Below are 22555 nucleotides of genomic sequence, written 5' to 3'. Positions count from 1 at the left end.
CCAATATGACGTCATGTGCGTAGAATATGTGTCGACTCTTCCATTTGTGTTGAGGTGCGGTCGAAATTCTTCACCGCGACATTATCCACGGACCAGTGTAGCCATTTTGATGAACCAGTGTACAGCTGCAAAGGAAAAAAAACAGCAGAATACGCTCTAAAAGATTCACATGAACATAAAATACATGTTATATGTAATCAAGTAAATCATACCAAGTAAGGACAAAGACCATGTGCATTCTAACAAGTATGGGTAGTGGGTGGGTGGGATAAAAAAGCAAAATTAGGTTAAACATTATTTTAATTAACGACGTCTTACCTAATCCACGATTGTTTTAGAAAAGGGATTATTCTAGAAGGGAAGTAACTAATATAAAAACACCCCTTAAAACCCAACCCGATCATACCCAAAATTTCCGGCTAATAGTTAATGAGATAAATGCACATATCTGAGACAATATTACTCCCATATTGACTCTTTTTCTTGAGTCCTCCATGGCCCTAATGTCCTCTGAATACCTCCAATTGAATTTAGGGAGCAGGTTTTGACCATACCAATTTAGAACGAGGGAAAAGCTTGGCCATTTCTTCCAGTGTGTCTTGGAGCTTTTCCAGCAATGACTTTGACTCAATGAGACCTAAACTATTTGCTCCGAAGTGTATAATTAATTAATAAATCCGGGTCATTCTCAATTCTTCGCAGCACTCAAAGCTTGGGAATTAACTGACTAAGGACCATACCTCCATAGCCTTGCCACCATATTTCGGTCTTAGCTATTCCAAGGTTTAGTCCCCCCTTTCGTTCCCTGAACTCTATGCTTGCTCTCTTGACTATGGAGGATCCTATGACCCACGCTTTATTGACACTTATGTGCACAAAACTTGGTAGATGTTAAGCTTAGCTACTATTTACTACAAATAATGAATGTATGATATAAGACTAGCCCAATAATGCTTATAATTAACGAATATATGTTAAGCTTAATTAGTATTTATTACAAATGATGAATGTATCATGGTATATAAGACTAGCCCAATAATTCTTATCATTAACGAATATATGTGCGATAGGCATTAGATTGCCATCTACTCGCCAATTGGATGACATGTTGTGTTTCGCCCTGAAGCGCTAATGTAGTAGCTGCTCCTATCCGAAAGGAGTGCGACTTATAATTTTTACTATCAATGGATGACTTTGCCAAAACCTTAGCTAGGACTGCACTAAACTGATACCGTGTTAGTGGTTTCCCCGAAAAATGACAAAATAATGGGCCCGTAATGCTTGGGCGCACTTGGAAAAACTCTTGCATTGCATTTACTGGGCACGTCATTCCATGTGATGCATTAACTGACAATGTCACTCCCCTACCCCATTGATCGGTTTTGGAGTGTTTAATGCTTACCATAAGTTTGTTAGTTAACAGTGAAACATCTTGGCATTGGATTATGGTTTCATGTGAATTAGCCTTAGATAGAGCAATTCCACCTATCCTAAGTAATGTAATGAATGCAAGGGAAAAGGCAGCCTTATACATTGAGGTTTCATAATTGCTATAGCAAACACATTGAAGGTTTGGGATAATAGTTTGTAAAATGTCCAGTGTGATTGGTAACAGTGTGTCTGCTGTATTGGTGGATCTTCTCATACCTTGGAGTAGCTTTTGGGTGACAAAGTTTTTTGTGTGATCATATAATGTATGACTTTTGCATTTGAAGCTTATCACTGCAATGTATGATTTTTCAGTCGAGTGTTTGTAGTGTTTCATTGACAGATGTGCAATAAACATGTTTAAGTGTGTGTCTGGTGGCGGCCAAACCAGTGACAACCCTTGGTCAATACGAAACTGTTCAAACGCTTGGATCCCTACCCTGTATGCCTTGCTAGTGTTCACTGACATAGATGCACTGAATAAACGCTCTATTTCACTTGAGAAAGCACGGTCTCAGCTATTTGATTAAGTTTGCCTGGGATGGAGTTGGCTTTAAACTGAATATTGTACTCTAAAGCAACTAGCATTAAGGGCCTAACTAATGACATGACACGCTCTGACCTAGACGACTGTTTGTTTATAATATGAACCAAAGCTATATTGTCTATGAAAAGGAGAAGTTTTTATTATGCAAGAGGCTTCCCCAGACCCTCAATGACAACACAATTGGAACTAACTCTATAAAAGTAATATCACGCAAAATTTCATTGTAAGCCCATTGTTCTGGTAATTGATGGAACATCCATTGGTCCTGAAAATAACAACCACAACCTAATTCTGCTGACCCTGCACTATCTGTGAAGAGTTTCAGTGTATCCGATCGCGAGGTACTCCACTCACTGTCCGGAAAGTATACCACCCCATTATATCTATCCAAGAATTGGATCCAGGTTTTCATATCTTGATGCATGGACCCAGATATCCGAATATGATGATTTGGTTTACTAGTTCCTATCATAGCATTGTAAAACCTGCGATTAAATGCTCTACTACCTGGTATAGCCTTGCTGAAAAAATTTAACTTGCCCACTAGAGATTGTAGCTCTGACAACTTAATTTTCTTCTTACCTACCCAAAATTTTAAACGAGTAGAAAGTTGATATACTTTCTCCTGTGGAATAGAGATTTGCATTTTGACCGTGTCTATTTCCAGACCAAGAAACACTAAATTAGTAGTGGGCAAAACTGTTTTCTCTGCGTTCAAGGGTACACCAATTTCCGAACACAACTCCTCCAAATTTTGCATAATAAATTTACACTGACTTGTGTTAGCACTCCCTATGAAGATGAAATCATCTAAGTAATGATGAATGGTCTTGAACCCTGATCTTTCCTAAGCTAACCACTCTAAAAATGTTGAAAACATTTCGAATAGTTTACATGAAATGGAACACTCAAATGGCAAGCACTTATCAAAATAGAATTTACCTTCAAACTGTAATCCTAATAATTCAAAATCCCATGGGAATATCCTAAGTAAACGAAAGGCGCTTTTTATATCAGATTTTGCAATAATTGTCCCTCTCCCCAATTGACTTATTGTTTGAATGACTGTGTCGAATGGTGTGTATTTTACTGTTGTGTGAATAGGGTCAATGTTGTGATTAATGCTTGCAGACGGTGGGTATGAAAGGTGCATTACCATTCTCCAACCGCCATCAGCTTTTGGAACAACACCTATGGGGAACACATGAACGTTTAACATAGGGGGAGACTGAAAGGGGCCTGCCATACACCCTTCTGTAATTTCCTTATCTATTTTTTCTTGTAAAACATTTGGATGCTGCTTTGCAGACACTAAACTGCTACTAAAAATTGGAAACTGGGGACCCTCGTATTGCAACTTAAACCCGTTAACTAGACCCTCCCTTAAAGCATGTGCTGCCTCTCTATCTGGGTAGTTAATTAAATGTTCCAGTATTTGTTGTGTCTTTGGTGGGGAAACGCCCAAGTCCCATTTGTCTTGACTGTGGTGTTACATGTCTTGACTGTGGTGCAACATGTCTTGGCTGTGGTGTAAATTGTCTTGATTGTGGTAAGACTTGCCTTGGTTGATAGGTGGACTGAAACTGAAACAGTGTAAATGTAAATCCTTGTCCCCGAAATGACTGACCATTTGGGTGTGTAGGAGTTTGAGTGTCCATGCAGCGATTAATGGATGTTTATTGTTACATCTGATGCACTGGTGCAGATATGCACAATGGATTCTGGTACAAAAATCTCTGTAGTTAAAGTCAAAGCACTTGTTTGGCGAAATTGATGAACGATTTGTATTGAACTGGATCGTGGGCGTCATATACACCAGCCACAATTCGCTATCTATTACCCCCAGTTATTTGATGGGTTAATTGCCATCTGAAGCCTGTATTGCTCATCATATGTTACTCAACCCTGCGATTTTTCGGCCCCCAACCTAACGTCATGCATGTATTTGAATAGCTGGTGTGTTTTGCTAGGGTGGGCTGTAAGATATATGCATGCATAAATGATGAAGGCATCTGTCCATTTCTCAATGGTTGTCAATCTATGATTGTGTTTGGGCTGCGCTATAATTTGGCCGAGTCCATTGACAATGTGGATAGTTGTAACTTATAGCATCACGCACAAGCAGGGTGGCTAAATTAACGTATTCTCCATTGACAATTTTGTGTTTGGTTGCATTATCTACATGGTAGCCTAAATCTACTTGTGTTGAATTGTTAATGAAAGGTTGACTAAAGTTATCGCCAAACATTAAAGACTGAGATTGAGCACCAATGTTAGTACCTTGTGCCATTTCTGCCGATTCTTGCAGGGTTGAGCCAATAGCATGTGTTGTTCCTAGCACTGTGACGGATGGCGCCACCATCAAGGGTGCTGTGGAGGGCTGAGGGGAATGGGAAGCCACCATCTGATTTTCCACTGGAGGTTGCGCTACATGCTCTGCTGCTGTACTGCTGCATGCACGCCCTGCCCTCTCGGGCCTCTGTTGTCTCCTGGCTCCTCGTCGCCGATAAATCCGATTTTTTTGTTTTGGGCATTTTGCGCGGAATAATAAGAAATAAATAAAATTAGCATAAATAGTAAATACTTAACGGGTAAAATGAACGATGTTTTATTAGTGCTGCATTCCGTTCTGACTATTATACCCTCACGTGGTTTTCAGCCGAACATAAATAAAAACCATGTAAATAAATTCAATCGATCAAAAATCTATACAAATTTAGACCATCCATACTTATTACTTCTGGCAGCTTACATCATTACACAATATGAGTTGAATGCTTTGTTATAACAGCCATAAAAAAGCAAGATTAGGTAAACACTTATTTTAGCAAATTTACTACGTCTTACCTAATCTACGATTGTTTTAGAAAAGGGATTATTCTAGAAGGGAAGTAACTAATATAAAGACACCCGTTAAAACCCAACCCAATCATACCCAAAATTTCCGGCGAATAGTTACTGAGATAAATGCGCATATCTGAGACAAGCTCCAATATGCGATATAATTGTAACGTGTCTGCCTAAACACGCTAATAATTATTACGGGTCCCCTCAGATACCTTGCTGGGGTGTTTGATTTTTATGATAATTATTTAAGATATATATTAATTTTCCTTGTCGCTTCCCTAGCGTTTATTGATTTAAAACTCAATTAAATATAAATATTTGAATGTATGGGCCCTACCCGCACTCTATGCGTCGCTCCGACACACCCCGTCGCTTCTATCAGTCACTTCAAGCGACCCGTCGCTTATATCGGTCGCTTCAAACAACCCGTCGCTTCTATCGGTCACTTCAAAGCAACTCCACGAAGCACCCTCGAGCTCGTAACTGGTAACAAACGTCTACCCGCTGAATCTAACAAACAACGGTCACGAAGACAAGTTGCTTCTATACGCCAGTATTATTGTTTGCAAATCAATATTGAATTACGAACAATAAGCTTACCTGGAAGTATTCACTTCAGCGTCTACACGGTGACTGACTGCAAACTCACGGCATCTCGTATTTATACCATTTGATCACGTGATATAAGATACTCGGAACAATAAAAAAATCGGGCGTTTGCGACTTCAGAGTGTCTCTCGGAACTCATCACCCATTTTCATTTACCATTTATGTTACATTATGTTTTTTTAATTCTTAGGATGTTATAGGTTGTGTCAAAGTCCAATGTATTGATAGAGGAGTATTGCATCTTCTTTATATCAGCCACAGGAATAGTCACTCTAGTTGTGGTTTCGTTGTAAAATGCTCAAGGAAAATAATACCGATACATATTGCATAGGGTTTTTATTCTGTAGAAAAAACACCCCTAAATAATTATATCATTTTGGCCACGTCGTAAATGCCAGTGTTTGGTAACTCCTTATCAGTACCCATGAGCAATATCGACTAAAAAAAATACATAAAGAACTCGTTAAGGTAATCATTCGACTTGCTTTTTTTTTGGGTAATAATATTGAACACAAATTTCATCAAATGCTGCTATTGTTTCTGTTGTTGAAAATAACGAACAGATATATACAGTTCAACTTCTCGTTAATGATCTTTTTTAAGGGGCACTTCCGTTCTTATTATATAAGAATATAAGTAGCTAGAATAGGACTGAGATCCTAAAACATGTTATTAAATGAACAAAGTCACGATTTAAGCTTACATTTCTTTATTATTATTTTTAATTTAAATGATTTAGGAACTTAAATCAGCTTATTCAATAATCATCTACCAACATTTGAATGTAATTTGCCATATTCAATCAAGATTCAGAAATTGGCATTGTAAGGTTTAAGGAGGTTGGCACCTGAAATACTAGTAATGTCAATCATTCGGAAACCACTTGGATATAAAGATGGAGTCTTAAAATGTTCATTTTTTGTATTTGTCATTTTTGTCATTTGACATGTCATTTTTGGAAATATGGTGCCCAAAACAGAAAGGATAAATTTCCTGAAATTATTGTTAAAATTTGGCTGGCAAATTGATTATTTGAAGAAATCAAACACATATTTATAGCTTGAACTATTATTTAATTATGATTTTAATACAGTATAAAGCTGAACGCATGTAGTGACTGTAAAAGTATAATCTCAGTCAACGTTTAAAAAATCTTCCTTTACTGGTAGCTTCTGATGTCAGCTTATAATGAACAAAACAGCAAATGTTAAAATTGTTACAAAATTTTGGAGAAATTAAAAAATAACACAAATAAAAAAATTTAGTAATGCCATCTTTCCAAAACTTTGTCTACAAATAGACATGTATTTAATGTCTCATGTAAAAGTGAATAAAGAAGGAGTCACATTTAAATAATTTGAGATACGGCACAAAATGAGCTAATTCTAGGCAAAAATTGGAGTTAATTTTTTTTCACTTCTCTGAAATATAAGCTAAATATGCCAAAATATATCGATAGAAATGACAACATATTGTTCAAATCTGTTTTTCCGAGCAACATGAATATATACACAAACTATCTGAAAGTCTGTTCTGCGCTGAAAAACTAGGAAATCAAAGTAACAGTACTCTAAAACTACTGAGCTATGAAAATTGTTCATTTTCTTCTAGAACACCGCAACAAAATTGAATGTAAATATAGTCCCTTACAAAACTCTGTAAAAATGTAATTTTCTTTCCACAATTTATTCAATATAGGTTTTTTTTTGGCATTGTAAAATATAAATATACAAATAGAATTAATATACATGTATGATACATAATTTTTAGACTAGACTTGACATAAAATAGTTACCTTAAAAGAGAGGAACAAACCTCTGTGATGAAATTTTAAACGTGAATACCGCTTTAAATATATATGTTAATAAATGGATCATCTGAAAAGAATACGTATTATATGTAATTAATTGTCTGCCAATTTTATAATGCTTAACAATCCTATTTCTAAGGACAGAGCTCGAAGGAAGAGGTTAACAAGTATTCCTTTTAAAGGAATGATCGGCACGTTATATCATTGGTCAGCTATGTAAATGTAATGCGAAAGCATTACGGTATGTGCATTAAACATGATAAACAAGATATACAGCACTGATTTGTTCATTTCCGAATTTGCAATGCATGGATTAGCTTTACCTTTAGTAGGCAAATTATATTTCCGATTAATATTCTTACGCATACGTGAGGAAAAACGTGATTTGAATCATCATGCATGTAACTGTATAATTGAATTACTTTCAAGGCAAACGCATAAGAGTACAATTTATAGTAATATATGTGATTCTAATAAGGCTGTCATTGCAAAGTAAATACAATAGTGCAAAGCGCAATGCATGCGCAGATTGTACAATTTGTCGGATGCCTCATATAGACACAACTGTGATCGGCCGAAGCCGATCACAAAAATGCAGTCCGTGCGGCCCTAGACGCTAGGTAACGATACATAGACACCGCTATTTATGACAAAATACACTTCTGAATACCTCACATATTTTGTTTTAAATCTAGACCAATGTATTTCTGGAACGGTACGTATATACCTAATGTATCAGTATGCGAAGAGGAAAAAAATCTGATATTATCAATACCCGGAGTATTGTGTCATAGATTCAATTAAGCAAGACTTGTATTTAAAAAAAAAGGAAATATTTTGTAAAATAACAAAAATACACACATTAAAACTATTTTAAATGTTTGTTTATATACTAACTTTGGTCAAGTATCCTTGACTGTATTAAAATATGTAGGATACAAGAAAAAAAATAATTACGTAATTTTCAAAATAATTTTACTTCTAGGTTGGCATGATAGTGATCTACGTGACGCGTAAGCAAACATCTTATGACAGTTCTTGATGATCTTTGTCCACAGTCAATTTAAGACACATCATAGTTTCATATAAGCATAGTTAAAATAATGAATAACAAATGTTCTCTTACTTGGTGCATTCTCCTGTTATTTTCGACTTAATAACATCTATATTTAAAACTCTACAAATTTACTTCCTGTTTGATTTGATAATGACACGTGGATTCATTGTCCAAAAAGTTACATAATAGCGTCTGAACATTCTTAAAAACTTCCTGCAAAGTGATTTTATATTACAATTTATAGAAAAAAATACAGATAAAATTCAATAAAGTGGCCACCGTAGTAACACATTCAAAAACTAATGATAATGTATCTAGGCGACCCTTTTTATGGATTTCCTTATATCACATATTTCGAAATGGAATTCCATTTAACGTATCAAGAGATATACGTACTTTTTAAATCATAGAATGATCTTATGGCGCTAGTTCAAATCTTCATGAATAGGAATATATTAAAGTTATGTAATATTGGTCTAAGAAATTTGCTGTCACATAAAAGCCACACATTAGTTCAGTTGAATTAATGATATTGGTATTTATCCTGTGGTGAGCCCCTTATCCAAATGTTATCTGTACAATTCACCGGTACCGAGCCTCAACTCACTGGCCCTTTAAAATTAAAGCTAGTCCGTGCAAAGGTTTGGACACGCCAGTCCACGGGAAAGAACGCAACCAAAACTTCTCCCGTCTCTTGTATACATGGTCCTGGCACATTTTTTATTTTGCTTAAAGCACTCTTTATTTATTATGCCTATGGTCCAGCTTCTCTGGGGTAAGCCTTATTTTCGTCATATATTCATTGTGGTTTTAATGTTATTGTTTCACAAATGCAGTTAATTTCTTCAAACATCTAGTTACGAAGTTTCTCAGTAATTTCAACTTTAAGTTAAAACTATTCACTTTTATCATTACAAATCTATACCAGCTGTTTATCTATATTTAGCAGTCTTATTTATGGTGGTCCGTTAATGTTTTTATGTGTATGAATAACATATGTTCCGTTGGTCTCATGTTAGTAAAGTGTGAGTAAGTGTGTATCCACGTGTAAAGTAACGCAAGTATATCATGTATGTAATGCGTAACAGAAGCTACGAGTAAGTAAAATGTCTATCATTGACACATGAAGTGTTTGTGTATATGCCATGTGTTAGTATGGTGTCCACCTTGTGACATAAGTATGTATTTGAACAATTAACAGTACTAAGTCTTTCTGGTAGTGTCCTGGTGTTATTCACGTATCTACATCATAGCTTCTCGGAGACATCTTAGTAATTGAATGGAGTATCAGCCTCCTACAAGACCAGTACTAGAAGAACAATATCTGAAAGACATTCTCAAGAAAACCTCCATATACAGACCATCAACCTACTAAGCGGTGATTACCTCGAATATGGGATACATGGACAAATCATTGTTTCCATCATGTATTTTATAATTTAGGACAGTAAACAGAATTTAAATCATTATTATGTAAAATCAATTCATTTTCCAATAAGTCGATCAAAAGAACTTTCAAAAAAATAATGATAGCGAATATATTGTTAATGCTTTGTATGAAGATTAGAGGGGAAGAAATGGCTTTAATATGCAACAAATTTTTTTTCAATTCTGAAATGAAAGTCTCTTGACACAACACAATCTAAGAAAAATAACTTTAATTTCAAAAGTTTTTCCGACATTATAAGTAACCATACCCTCCCACCTTATGATGCTTTTTATGCTAGATGCTATTTGTTAAAATAGAGATGTTTGGATCTTTTACAATGTACTTTATGACTATTGACCTTCTCAATATATATACCACGAACTCTGAAGCTTAAAGTGTCAAAATTGTATAAATCTAGTGAAAACTTCTTTGTTTATTAAGGGTGTTATTTACTCAGGGTTTGAGTTCTCAAATTCCGATTGTTAAAAAGTTCAATGTAATGAATAAAATTTGTTCTAAACACAAAAAGTGTTTATGAAATGAATTATTATTGACAAAACATTCAATAGTTTTACTTCATTTTGGAATTATGCTCAAACAAAAATTGAGTTTTAGCCAAACAGAGGAAATTCGGACTAAATTTTGCAGATTTTGTTTTCTGCTAAAAGTTTTTTGGCAGTTGTCTAATATTAAAAGTTATGATTTTATATTTAAGTCTACGTAATTTTGCATATTTTCCGTTGGTTTTACCTCACTTATTCATTAAAATAATCTTATGGCACGAATAATAATAATATTGAAAAATGCTTAAAAACGATAAAATACATCATATCTCAAGATTTTGATCATTGACCTCATATAAATTTTATGCCAACAGAATAAGGTCAATATAAGTAGTTCAATATCATAAATGTTTTTGTATTATCATCATTCAATTTTTTGTAAAATTGAATAAAAAATGGGTAGGGCTTTCAAAACTGATAGAGGAAATTCGGATTGAATTATTTTTAAAAATTGATGCTGAAATCTTAATGTTGTGTACTTATTTAGTGCCACTACCATTCGTAAACTGTATTTTTTTTTTAAAGTGTTTAATTATTTGTAATACTTTTATAGTTAAGAAAATTTCAATCGTAGTGTAAAATTTTATGGGATTTTTCTTGAATTTTCAATAAATATTCAAAGGCCATTAACTCAAAAAGTAGGTCATTGACCTACTTTTCTGAAAGTGAAAAATAACAATACAAGCAAAGGTCTATATATTAACTACAAGTTGGTGGGCAGGGTATTTCATAACTGTGTTCTTTGTCAGTTACAATATTTTGACATCGGCAATGGATTGTTTCTTGTAGGCGAAAATTCTCTTGGTTAAATTTTTTAGCCTGTCTAAGCCCTCTTCATAAAAAACGAATCAATTATATATTAAATAAAAATAGATAATACCTGTAACGGTATACATTTCAAAGACAGGCACTTAAATAAAAAAAAAAACCCTAAAAATATAGTATTTTATTTCATACTAAACCTTGCGAATGCAATTTGTATATTGTTTATATCAATGTTCTTGCTGAATTAACAAGGAAAACATTTATTTCATTGCTTTATGTTTAACGTGACTCAATAATAGACACCCCAAAACGGGTTTATAAACCTTTTTGTTTCGTTACCCTTGATTGCACACCTAAACCTCATGACCGACGTGTATTACTACTAACTAAGTAATAAATTCATTGTTAAATATGCATTCAATATAATGCAGTGACCATAACATTTGAGGTTTTGTTTCTTTTAGCTTAAGCTTAGAAAAAGGGAATAAAATTTATGTTTAAATCGCAACCGATTAACACGGAGAACACATAGTTGTCTCTGCAAGAGACTTCATGTATCAAATATTTTAAAGTAATAATTTCTTACCTTTCATAACAATAGAAGCAGCAACATGTACCCACGATAAGTATCACAACAATTACTATGAAAAATACTATCAATGGTATTAATTCCATTTTTCTCAGAAACTGCTGAAAAATAGAAGGGCACCTAAAATATAATTATATGAAGTGAGGAACACAGAACAATTGCATTATGCAATTCACATTTCAAATCTTACTTTATATTTGTAAGCAAAACTATAATGCATTGGGGGGAGTTCTCTTAAAAGAAAGTAACCAAAACACATGAAAAGCTCACAATCATGATGCGGCAGTTAATTAAATTGATGCTCGCAGTTGTAACCAAGCAAAAATTTTAAAGAGAATGTTGTAACCGAGCAAAAAGGAGGATGTTTATGGTTTCTTTCAATATTACGTTGGATAAAAAGGCATTGACCTAGAATTATAGACACGTAATATTATAATTCATTCAAAAATACAAAATTCTAACCACAACACAAATAAAAATACGCTGCGTTATTTACCTACAGTTTACTTTTACGCATGTACGCTTTCATTACTTTATTATAGATAAGTTTTGCAATTAAATTTTATTTAAATTACACATTACAAAAATTACTAATATAAAAAACAATCTTTTTATGAAGTATAAAACTTGCAATCAAATTAATTGTTGACATTATCAAACCTTAAATTGGCAATGAAACACATAATCAAATATAAAATTTATATACCGTATGATGCATATGATGACTTCAGGATACTCGAATTTAAAACGTATGACTGCTCTAAATTACCTAAGTTAAACGCGGTACATTTGTAGTTAAAAGAAACGTTTACTATTGGATAATAAAATAAGAAATTAGAGATCCAATGAAACACATAAGAATTTGTTCAGTCAACCCATTCCAGATGCGCAGTGTAACATAAATGTAATTAAACGCATGTCATTCTCTATTTTTAAAATTATTTTGAGATTGATATGTTCACTTTGAAAACATTGTTGTGTCCTTGTTTATGATATATATATATATATATATATATGATGTTATATCTACATACTTATATTGCATTCACACCATGAATTTGATTACGTATTATTTTTCGTGAGTTGGTAGGTTGAAAAACCTTTCTAAAACTCATACTCAGGGAATGCCATTATCAAATTATTCAATAGTTCATAATTGTTTTCTATATTTATAAATAATATACATTTTTGAGAGTGACAAGAGTTGTAGAAATAAACATACATTGATATAGACGCAATCTCGCTACAAGCAACGAAGCTGTCTTCCGTCAGATTTTCAGAATGCGAAATAAGAATTTAACCTTGAATCACGATAACGAACCATGATCTAGGTATTGGGCCACTGACTTCGTTTGAATGGTCAGACTCTTGTTTACACAGCAATAAAGCTGTGGATGTAAGAATAAAGACCCATGCTAGAGTCCCTAAATTAAGAAGACAGATTATATTCTTGATGTCAATCAAAAGCTCTGGTAAATTCAAACTCGTGCTGTTCATTAAGTTTTTAAAATTCTGTATAGTTCCTCCGACAACAAGAAAAGAAGTAAGAGGGGTCTTCTATTTATGACATTTTTTTTTTATCGAGTTATGCAGAGTTGTATCCTGAAAATAAACAATTCAAACATCCAAACCACTCCTCTCCCCGCCCAAAATAAAAAAAAAATAAAATAAAAAATAAATAAATACCAAATTCTTCCTCGATATGTGTATCTATGTCTTGTGATACTGTTAACTTCTAAAATAGTTTGTTCGCCATAGGGAAATTCCTTGCGTTCATGCCTTTTATAAAATCAAAATTTAGTAATTATATTTTTAAAATTAATTAGTTTCAACACCTAGTCAATTTTATTGCGCTATTTTTATAAAGCGGAAAATGATAGGAGATAATTAAGACTATAATTTTCAAATTCTACAAAAAGCGACCAGATATGCACATTATATCCTTTTCAAAAACGACCTTTTTCAAAGGGAACACTTACTTCCTACTAGCTAGCGTCCTTGCTATTGATTTCAGTTCATTAACCGGGTTTTCCAACCGAAAAATCCGATTATTAAAATGAAGAAAATGGCGGGCGGCGGCTGCCAATATGGTACCCTCATTGTACGGATAACTCCTCCTACAGTTTTAAGATATGAAGTTGATCATTTGCAGATCAATTGTACATATATCAGAGGTGTGCATATTGCTAGGATTTTGATTTATGATGATTAATGAAAAAAATATCAGCTTTTATAACTTAGTCAGTTTTTGGCAAAATATTGCATATAGGGTACCCTCATTGTACGATAAACTTCATCTACAATTTTCAAGATAGGAAGTTGTTCATTTTCAGATCAATTGCACACATATTAGAGGTGTGCATATTGCTCGGATTTTGATTTCTAATAATTGATGAAAAAATACCAGCTTTTTGAACTTTTTGACAAAATATTGCATATAGGGTACCTTATTGTACGGATAACTCCTCCTACAGTTTTCAAGATGGAAAGTTGTTCTTTTGGAGATCAATTGTACATATATCAGAGGTGTGCGTATTGTTAGAATTTTGATTTATGATGATTAATGAAAATAATACCAGCCTTTGAACTTAGTCATTTTTTGGCAAAATATTGCATATAAGGTAATCCATATCACTGGATAGGTTGGTAGTGTTTATCAATCCAGGGTTGACATAGATTATATATATAGTTTACATAAAAGAAAACTTGGTTTGCTGTCACATTGACAGCTTTTCATTTGTCTTTCTATTAAAATGGGTACTGTGCTTAGATAAGCTTATTCTAATTGTCAATCAAACTTAAAATGTAAATTGTCAGGTTTAAAACAAAATGTAGAGATCACGGATTCATATTTGTCAACAACGTACTTGTCGTGTGTCTTGTCGTGTGTTTGGTTACATAAACACTCGATACTGGACAGAAAATAACAATAACACAGTCATCTAAAACAAAAGAGATACCTACATGTAACTAAAACAATTAAAACGCAATTCATCTTGCAATTTAAAAAACAGTCTGACTTCATATTTAATGATGTTTCTTTTGAAATTCAAGGCTTGATATAAAATAAAATGTCACAGATATGATATAATTGTGAAAAAATTTCGTGCTTTGAGATATACACCAATTTTAATTCATATCTGAAAATTTGCTTTATTATAATTACCTCTGAAGTTAATCTATTTTATTGACCGTAAGGTAAGGATAGTCATCGCACGTTAACGACGTCATTTCTTGACCCTTGGCGTTCTGATAGAACTTTATTATTTAGTCTTTTACAAAAGATTAACCACGGTGCTCTATTCACATTTTTATTTTGTTATTTAATTACTCTTTTGGTCAGTAGCTTTAGTTTTTCTTCCAACGGTATGTCGTACGACTTATTTATTTATTAAAATATGTTTGAACAATAATGGAACCACGTTAAGGGTATCCTCTTTCACTTGATTTCTTTTTAAGGTTGATATATCAATTCCATAACATTCTCTAGTGATTTCTATCGAAGCATATAATGTATCGTATTACAATTTGCATGTCCGGCATTTTTACTACTTAGTCAAGAAAAAAAGTATATCGCGTGGTTATCCGAAATAGACGGTGACGTTCCCCATTTTTTAAACACTTAGAAATTTTCTATTTAATATATGTTTTAAAATACTGTGTTGATTGGGGCTTTTTAAAGATTTGGAATTTATTCGGAAAAAAACCTGAAAAATAGACGTAAATTCATGACACGGTGATGTCCCGCATATATTATGTCGTAAGTAATAATATATATTTCGTAATTCAACGAAATATAATTGAAATTTTCATTCGAATTAAAATTGTGGTTTCGAAAAGTTTGAGGTATCATTTTATACAAATCAAAAAATGCATAATGACGCACATAGTTCTTTCTATTTTCTGTGTAGACGTCTGCGCAGGGTATCCCAAACCTTCTCCGTGTTTACGCACCGTTATATACAAACTAGTTAATAATTTGAAATAATACTTACATTATATTTCTTGTCAAATACATGAATGTATACAAATTTTCAATCAATGACTTCGATTTAAAAGGAGTCTCAAATTATACGAACAGCCGTCGTCTACAACATTTTAAGACGGGTATAAACGTAAACGCAAATAATGACATGCAAAGACTCACATTTTACATGTTTTGATAATTTTGATAAAATTGACCTTTTATAAGCTACTTCAATTTGTACCAATAAATACATTTTACACATGTTCAATGCACTAAGCAACAACAATAGAACTATTTAAGACTTTTCAAAAAATTACATTTTCCAGCGTTCCATATACTCTGGATTAAGTATTTGTGTATATATCTGGTTTTTTCAATAATTTGTAAATGAAATGTAACTAATCTTTTCTTGATTTCGTTTCTTGCGAAACATCATGCAACAACAATGTGACAGAATGTTAATCATTGCCAAAAAAACCCCAAACAGCTTTATGTTGTTTTCCATGTGTATAGTGGACCCGTAGCCTATGTATACGCACACTCTTAATTCCCAGCTCCAACAGACGGAAGAGGGTGTTGTTGAGAGACCGGTGTTAAATACACACCTTCATCAATTCTCTGATACTGACACTCTTCAATTTGGTTTCCCTTGACCTCCTCATACGCTGATAATTCTAATTCATGGTTCTGTGAAGTTTCATTGGTCGGTGGGCGAGGTTTTTCGTAATCGTGGTGTTCGGCAGAAATCTCATTACTAGTATTTTGACCTTGGTACTGAGCCTCCTCTTCTTGCTGAACATTCTTTAGAATTGATTTGAAACCCTGTCTAAAGCCCCTTGATAAAACAGCAATAGTTAGAAAAAAAATACGGAGAATATATATAAATATAAATAAATAAATATATATATATATATATATATATATATATATATATATATATATATATATAATTAACTTGGGAAACCTTTGTTTACTTTAATAATACACAGATATTTGTACGCTTCCTTCTAAAAGACTTAATCTGTTTAATGTCATTTTACCATATTTTATCCGAAGGAAAAATGTCTTACCTTTTGTAACAACAGAAGCAGAAGCAAGGACAAACACATGTCGCAACAGCTGATATCAAAATGATGGCAAACAATCCTAGGCCTGATTCAGAGGTGGCTACATGTGTACCAATAAAAACATAACTTAAAGAACACTATTACAGATATAATGAGGGTTACATATCAAAGCCTATTTTGTATTTTTAAGCAAATTCATAATGCAAAGATGATCGAATTCTGTCAAAGCATGTACTCATTATGAATAATTAATACGATTAACAAATGATGTTACGGTATTCTTTAGCTAATGCTTTTTGCATCAGGTGTTAGAGTTTCTAAATTTAAAGGTTCTTTCTATGCAGGAAAACTTCTATTGAAATCATTAAGAACTAAAAAAAAATATCTAAATACAATTGTCAGACACGATTGCCTGTTGTTTTTTTATGCTTGGTTACGTCAAACTGTATTTATTTGCATTATACGGACATTTACACAGTCAAATTAAACGTACACACAAACAACAAAACGAATAAACTTTAATGATATTTTGCGTAAACATAATGCTGTTAAACGCTTGACATTTTTAATGTGTGTATAATAGTTTAAAGCATGCGTTTTATTAATATAAAAATACTTTTTTAAGACACACCCACCACACACATTCATACTCACATGATGTACAATCACTCCATGTATGAAAATATCCATACGTTGTGTTACTGTTCATTATGTATCCCGAGTTCAGTGGTCGTTGAACGTTTTCTTCTTCATTCATCTATGCCATTTTCAAAGTATACCATGGTTTATAATTGTGTTCCATATATACGAGTGCTCTCCGGAAATTATAGAGACATATACTCATATTCCGTTACAAAACGAGACAATGAACCACTTGAAAAATCGCCAGAAATAACCCAGGATACAGTTTAATCATCGAATAGTTTTTTAGTCCATATCATCATTTTATCACTCCTTGTAAAACAAACTGACAAACTTGCCTTTGTGCAGTGACCCGGAAAAACTGTCATTTTAAAGTGTACCATCGATCCTATGTTTTCAGCACCTTACAAACGCACTAAACACATGACATTATTCTTTATTTCTCATCTTTTTTTTCTTTATATGAAGCCAAAATGTACATGTTCCCTTCATTTCTGAGTTTTTGTGAGAGAAAAAAATTTGCGTTGTTTCTACCTGAAAGTCAATTGAACGTGAATCATCTGTTACATTTATTCTGTACTCATCGTAAAATTGCTGGCGAACACACATGAAACATTTATAAAAAATGGTCGCATTAAATAAAAAAAAAATGAACATATAATTATAATTTAATCTTTCAAATCATAAACTGTATGTCTGCCGACATTTCAGTAAGCAGGCGCTCTTTTAAATCTCTGCGATTATGCCTGCATCGGAGACCCATACCACAGACTTGTTTGTATACCGTCATAAACACAATGTTACATGATAATATTTTCATAATCTTACTCTTTGAAAGTTATTTGTTAGGGTTTCTTCGATTTAAACCAAAATTATTCGTCCTTTAAAAAGGAAGCTATTTGTGTTTTCAACCCTCGTTATGCATGATATGCATTTTTGAGAGTGACAATTGTTGTTGAAGAAACATACTTAAAAATTGCAAATAAATATCTATTGGCTAAAACAAGTTAATCATGACTATATATATTTGCTTAATAAACTTATTTCACATTTTTGCTATTTTGTTTACTATTTAGGGCTTTTCGACTTTCGGTCGAAAAGACCTATTGTTTTCGTCTTTTTTTTATTATTATACCAAACAGTTTTCTGACAGCGATTTTTTAAAAGCTGTCAGATATATTGATTTAATTATGCAACAGTCATACAGCAAACCTTTCAATCTATGGAATGTAAGGTTTTAGACGTCTATATCTGACCGTTTTCGAGATATAGAGCCCAAATCTTTAGAAAAGATGGGATGAAAACACAAAACATTCAAATGACCATTAACATTTTATATGATTCCTGACACTTTATGGATAGAAGTATTTAACATACATTCCGAGTTTCATTAAGATATATTGACTACTTCCGGTGTTATAGGTCGATGAAATTTGTCTATGGGAGTTTCAATATTAAACAAAAATCACGCGGCATTCGTTTTCTCAAAAAGTTTTCAACTAAATGTTACAATATTTCATCTATATAATGACACACACACAGTCCGCTGACTGGTAACAGTTTTGGGTAGACAATTTAAAAAAATAAGGGGTCTGCAGGGGCCAACGTCCTAAACAGCCATTTAGCTGAAACTTTTTTATTTTTTATCCGATTATTATTTAAAACTTTTTCAGTTTATAGTTTAAAGTAGAGAGCACAACTTAAAAAGTATAGTCAGAGGGGTCACATTTTGACTCCTAAAAATGTTGAATGCTTCCGGTTTAATAGGTCAATAAAAATCGTCTATGGGAATTTCCATGTTAAACAAAAATCACGTGTCATTCGTTTTCTCAAAAAGTTTTCAGTTAAGTGTTACAATATTTCACCTATATAATGACACACACAGTCCGCAGACCGGAAAAGGTTTTTGGTAGACAATTTGAAAAAAATAAGGGGTCTACAGGGGCCAACATTTAAAACTAAATCTAAAAAAGTTACAATTTTTTAGCTGTAACTTTTCTTTTTGTCCGATTTTAAAAATATATTTTATATATGCAACTGTTTATACCAAGGTGTTCAGAAATTTGGGAAATAGATTAGAGATGAAATTTTTTTGACATAAAAAAGGGGAAAATGGGATGTCGAAAAGCCCTTATTGTTGAAGACAAAACAAGTTCTAGTTAGGGCTTTTCGACTTTTGGTCGAAAAGACCTATTGTTTTGTCTTTTTTATTATTATACTAGACAGTTTTCTGACAGCGAATTTTTAGATGCTGTAAGATTTATTAATTCAATTATGCAACAGTTATACAGCCAACATTTCAAACTATGGAATGTAAGGTTTTGGATTTCCGATTCCGGTATTCCGGAACCTACAGGGACAATTATAAAAATTAAAGAAAACGCCATATTTTGTTTATATTTTAAGTTTGAACGTTCAAATATAAGAATAAGATGATTCTTGATTATCTGTACAAAATCGTAAGCGTTGACTACTATCTATATCTGACCGTTTTCGAGATATAGACCCCAAATCTTTAGAAAAGGTGGGATGAAAAAACAAAAACATTCAAATGACCATTAACATTTTATATGATTCCTGACACTTTATGGATAGAAGTAATTAACATACATTCCGAGTTTCATTAAGATAGGTTGACTACTTCCCGTTTTATAGGTCGATGAAATTTGTCTATGGGAGTTTCAATGTTAAACAAAAATCACGCGGCATTCGTTTTCTCAAAAATTTTTCAATTAAATGTTACAATATTCGTCTTTATAATGACACACACAGTTCGCTGACTGGAAACAGTTTTGGGTAGACAATTTGAAAAAATAAGGGGTCTGCAGGGGCCAACGTCCTAAACAGCCATTTAGCTGAAACAACTTTTATTTTTTATCCGATTATTATTTAAAACTTTTTCAGTTTATAGTTTAAAGTAGAGAGTACAACTTAAAAAGTATGGTCAGAGGGGTCACATTTTGATTCCTTATAGAAGTTATAAGGGCCTAGATCACAACTTTTGTAAAATTAATAGAAAGAGTTATTAAATAAGAGTTATTGCGCTTTGCTTAACTAATGTATATAGATCAGTACTCTTAGGATATTAAGTGTTGGGTCCGAGAAATATGTAATTATTTTTATTCAATTTTGCATAAATATTTTTTGCAAAATTAAAAGTATATCTACTTATACAATTTTGGAGTTATTTTTCTTTTGACATTGCATTACTTATAAGTTCTTATTTATGAAAGGGTTATACTGTGTAGAAAAAAATAGATATGATTTGTCCTAACATTTTAATTAAAAAAGGGTAAAGGGGATGTCGAAAAGCCCTTACATTTTGTTGGAGACATAAAAAGTTCTAGTGAGGGCTTTTCGACTTTCGGTCAAAAAGAACCATTGTTTTCATCTTTTTTATTAATATTCTCGACAGGATTTGTGTCAGCGATTTTTTGAAAGCGAAAAAACATATTGAAACAATTATGCAACTCTCTTAAATCAATTGTACACGTGTATATAAGGTTTTGGTCTTCCCGTTCCGTTACTTCCGGTTTTTACAAGGAAATTACTAAAAATTGAATTAAACGCAATATCTTGCTTACTTTTTGAGATAAAGCATTCAAATTTTAGAATTAGATGTATCTTGTCAAGCTGTACAAATTTGTCAGTGTTTGTTATTTTATATCTTATCGTTTTTGAGATATCAGACTTGAGAAAAGGGGGATAAAAAAACAAAAAAAAATTCAAATGAAGACGCCTTGATATTGTTTACGTAGGAGTAGTTAACATGCGTTCTACGTCTCAACAAAAATATCGAGTACTTCCGATTTTATGAGTAGATGAAAATCGTCGATGGGAGTTTCAATGATAAATTGAAATCACGCTTTCCACGTTTTCTCAAAAAGTTATTAAGTAAACATGACAATATTTCAATAGTATAATGACACTCACAATGCGCAGAGCGGAAAAGGTCTTTGGTACATAATTTTAAAACATTAGGGATCTGTAAGGGTCAACGTTCAAAACAGCCGTTTTGCTGTAATTTTTTTATTTTTCTTCCGATTTTCAAAAATTTTTTTAGCCTATTGTTTGTAATAAAGAGTACAATCTTAAAATTATGGTCCGAGGGGCCACTTTTAGACTCCTTATAGTGGTATTAAGGCCTACAGATCACAACATTTAAAAGAACCCAATTTTTTTCGAAAGAGTTATCTTGCTTTGCTCCAAAAATGTAAAGCATAAACACTCTCAGCGTACCAGGTTTTGTGACCGAGGAATCCAAGCTTACTTTTATACTATTTTTAAAAAATATTCCAACAGAAATTAAAAGTACAGCACCTTGTAAAGATCTGGAGTTATCTAACTTTCTTTTGACAATGCACTACTTATAGCGGTCGAATAAGGCAATATATTAAACTTAGGCGTTGAAAAAAAATGAGAAATATATAAGAATTGAGTTTTCTGACTTTTTTTAAACATCAATAGGAAAAGGGGCCTGTCGAAAAGCCCTTACATTTTAATTCAGACAAAAAGTTCTAGTTTATTGTTATTATTTTTTTGACAGTTTTTTGTCAACGATTTTTCAAAAACTTGAAGGAATATAGATACAATTATGCAACAGTCTTATAGCAAATCTATCAATCTATGGAATGTAAGGTTCTGAACATCCGGTTCCGGTATTCCGGTTTACTCAAGGAAAATTGTAAAAATTGAATGAAACGCAAGACTTTGTTCAGTTTTTGATTTAGAACGTTAAACTTTTGGAATTAGATGCACCTTTTCTTGTTGTACAAGATTGTAAGCGTAGACAAGTTTCTATATCTTACCGTTTTTTAGATATAAAGTCCTAAACTGAAGAAATGGGGGGATGAAACAAATTGGAATTAGATGCACCTTTTCTTGTTGTACAAGATTGTAAGCGTAGACAAGTTTCTATATCTTACCGTTTTTTAGATATAAAGTCCTAAACTTAAGAAATGGGGGGATGAAACAAATTGTTTAAATGCCCTTAAAAAAATTCAATTACTCCTTAACATTATCAAGATAGAAGTAATAAACGCATATTTCGAGGTTTATCAACATATATTGACTACTTCCGGTTTGATTGGTCGATAAAAATCGCCTGTGGGAGTTTCAATGTTAAACAAAATGCATGCGTCGTTCGTTTTCTCAAAATGTTTTTAAGTAAATGGTACAATATTTCATCTGTATAATGACACACACAATGTGCAGACCAGAAAAGGTTTTGGGTAG

General features: G+C 32.8%; 1 protein-coding gene and 1 long non-coding RNA gene across 2 annotated transcripts; both read right to left on the bottom strand.

Moving 5' to 3' along the window:
* Positions 1-10994: 10994 nt before the first annotated feature.
* Positions 10995-12023, bottom strand: LOC117682193 (uncharacterized). The gene is made up of 3 exons (XR_004596650.2): positions 11915-12023; positions 11642-11745; positions 10995-11122 (listed from the first exon to the last, which is right to left on the bottom strand). It is a non-coding gene; the product is annotated as an uncharacterized lncRNA (long non-coding RNA).
* A 2437-nt stretch (positions 12024-14460) lies between these two features.
* LOC117682194 (uncharacterized) lies at positions 14461-17606 on the bottom strand. Its single transcript, XM_034449303.2, has 3 exons — positions 17333-17606; positions 16682-16778; positions 14461-16446 (listed from the first exon to the last, which is right to left on the bottom strand). Exons 1-3 carry the CDS (start codon positions 17433-17435, stop codon positions 16155-16157), a joined length of 492 nt encoding a protein of 163 aa, XP_034305194.2. The 5' UTR covers positions 17436-17606; the 3' UTR covers positions 14461-16154.
* Positions 17607-22555: the final 4949 nt, after the last annotated feature.

Source organism: Magallana gigas, chromosome 4 (assembly GCF_963853765.1).
Source record: "Magallana gigas chromosome 4, xbMagGiga1.1, whole genome shotgun sequence".
Taxonomy (NCBI): Eukaryota; Metazoa; Mollusca; class Bivalvia; order Ostreida; family Ostreidae; genus Magallana; species Magallana gigas.
The sequence above is the reverse complement of the archived record's forward strand: the minus strand, read 5'-3'. Positions and strand labels throughout refer to the sequence as shown.

Excerpts from the sequence above, each read along its gene's own strand:
- LOC117682194 (XM_034449303.2), bottom strand. The coding sequence starts at position 17,435 with ATGAATGAAGAAGAAAACGTTCAACGACCACTGAACTCGGGATACATA. Across the intron at positions 16,779-17,332 it reads ATGGAGTGATTGTACATCAT|CCACCTCTGAATCAGGCCTA; the intron begins GTGAGTATGAAT and ends GTACACATGTAG. Across the intron at positions 16,447-16,681 it reads TGCTTCTGTTGTTACAAAAG|GGGCTTTAGACAGGGTTTCA; the intron begins GTAAGACATTTT and ends TGTTTTATCAAG.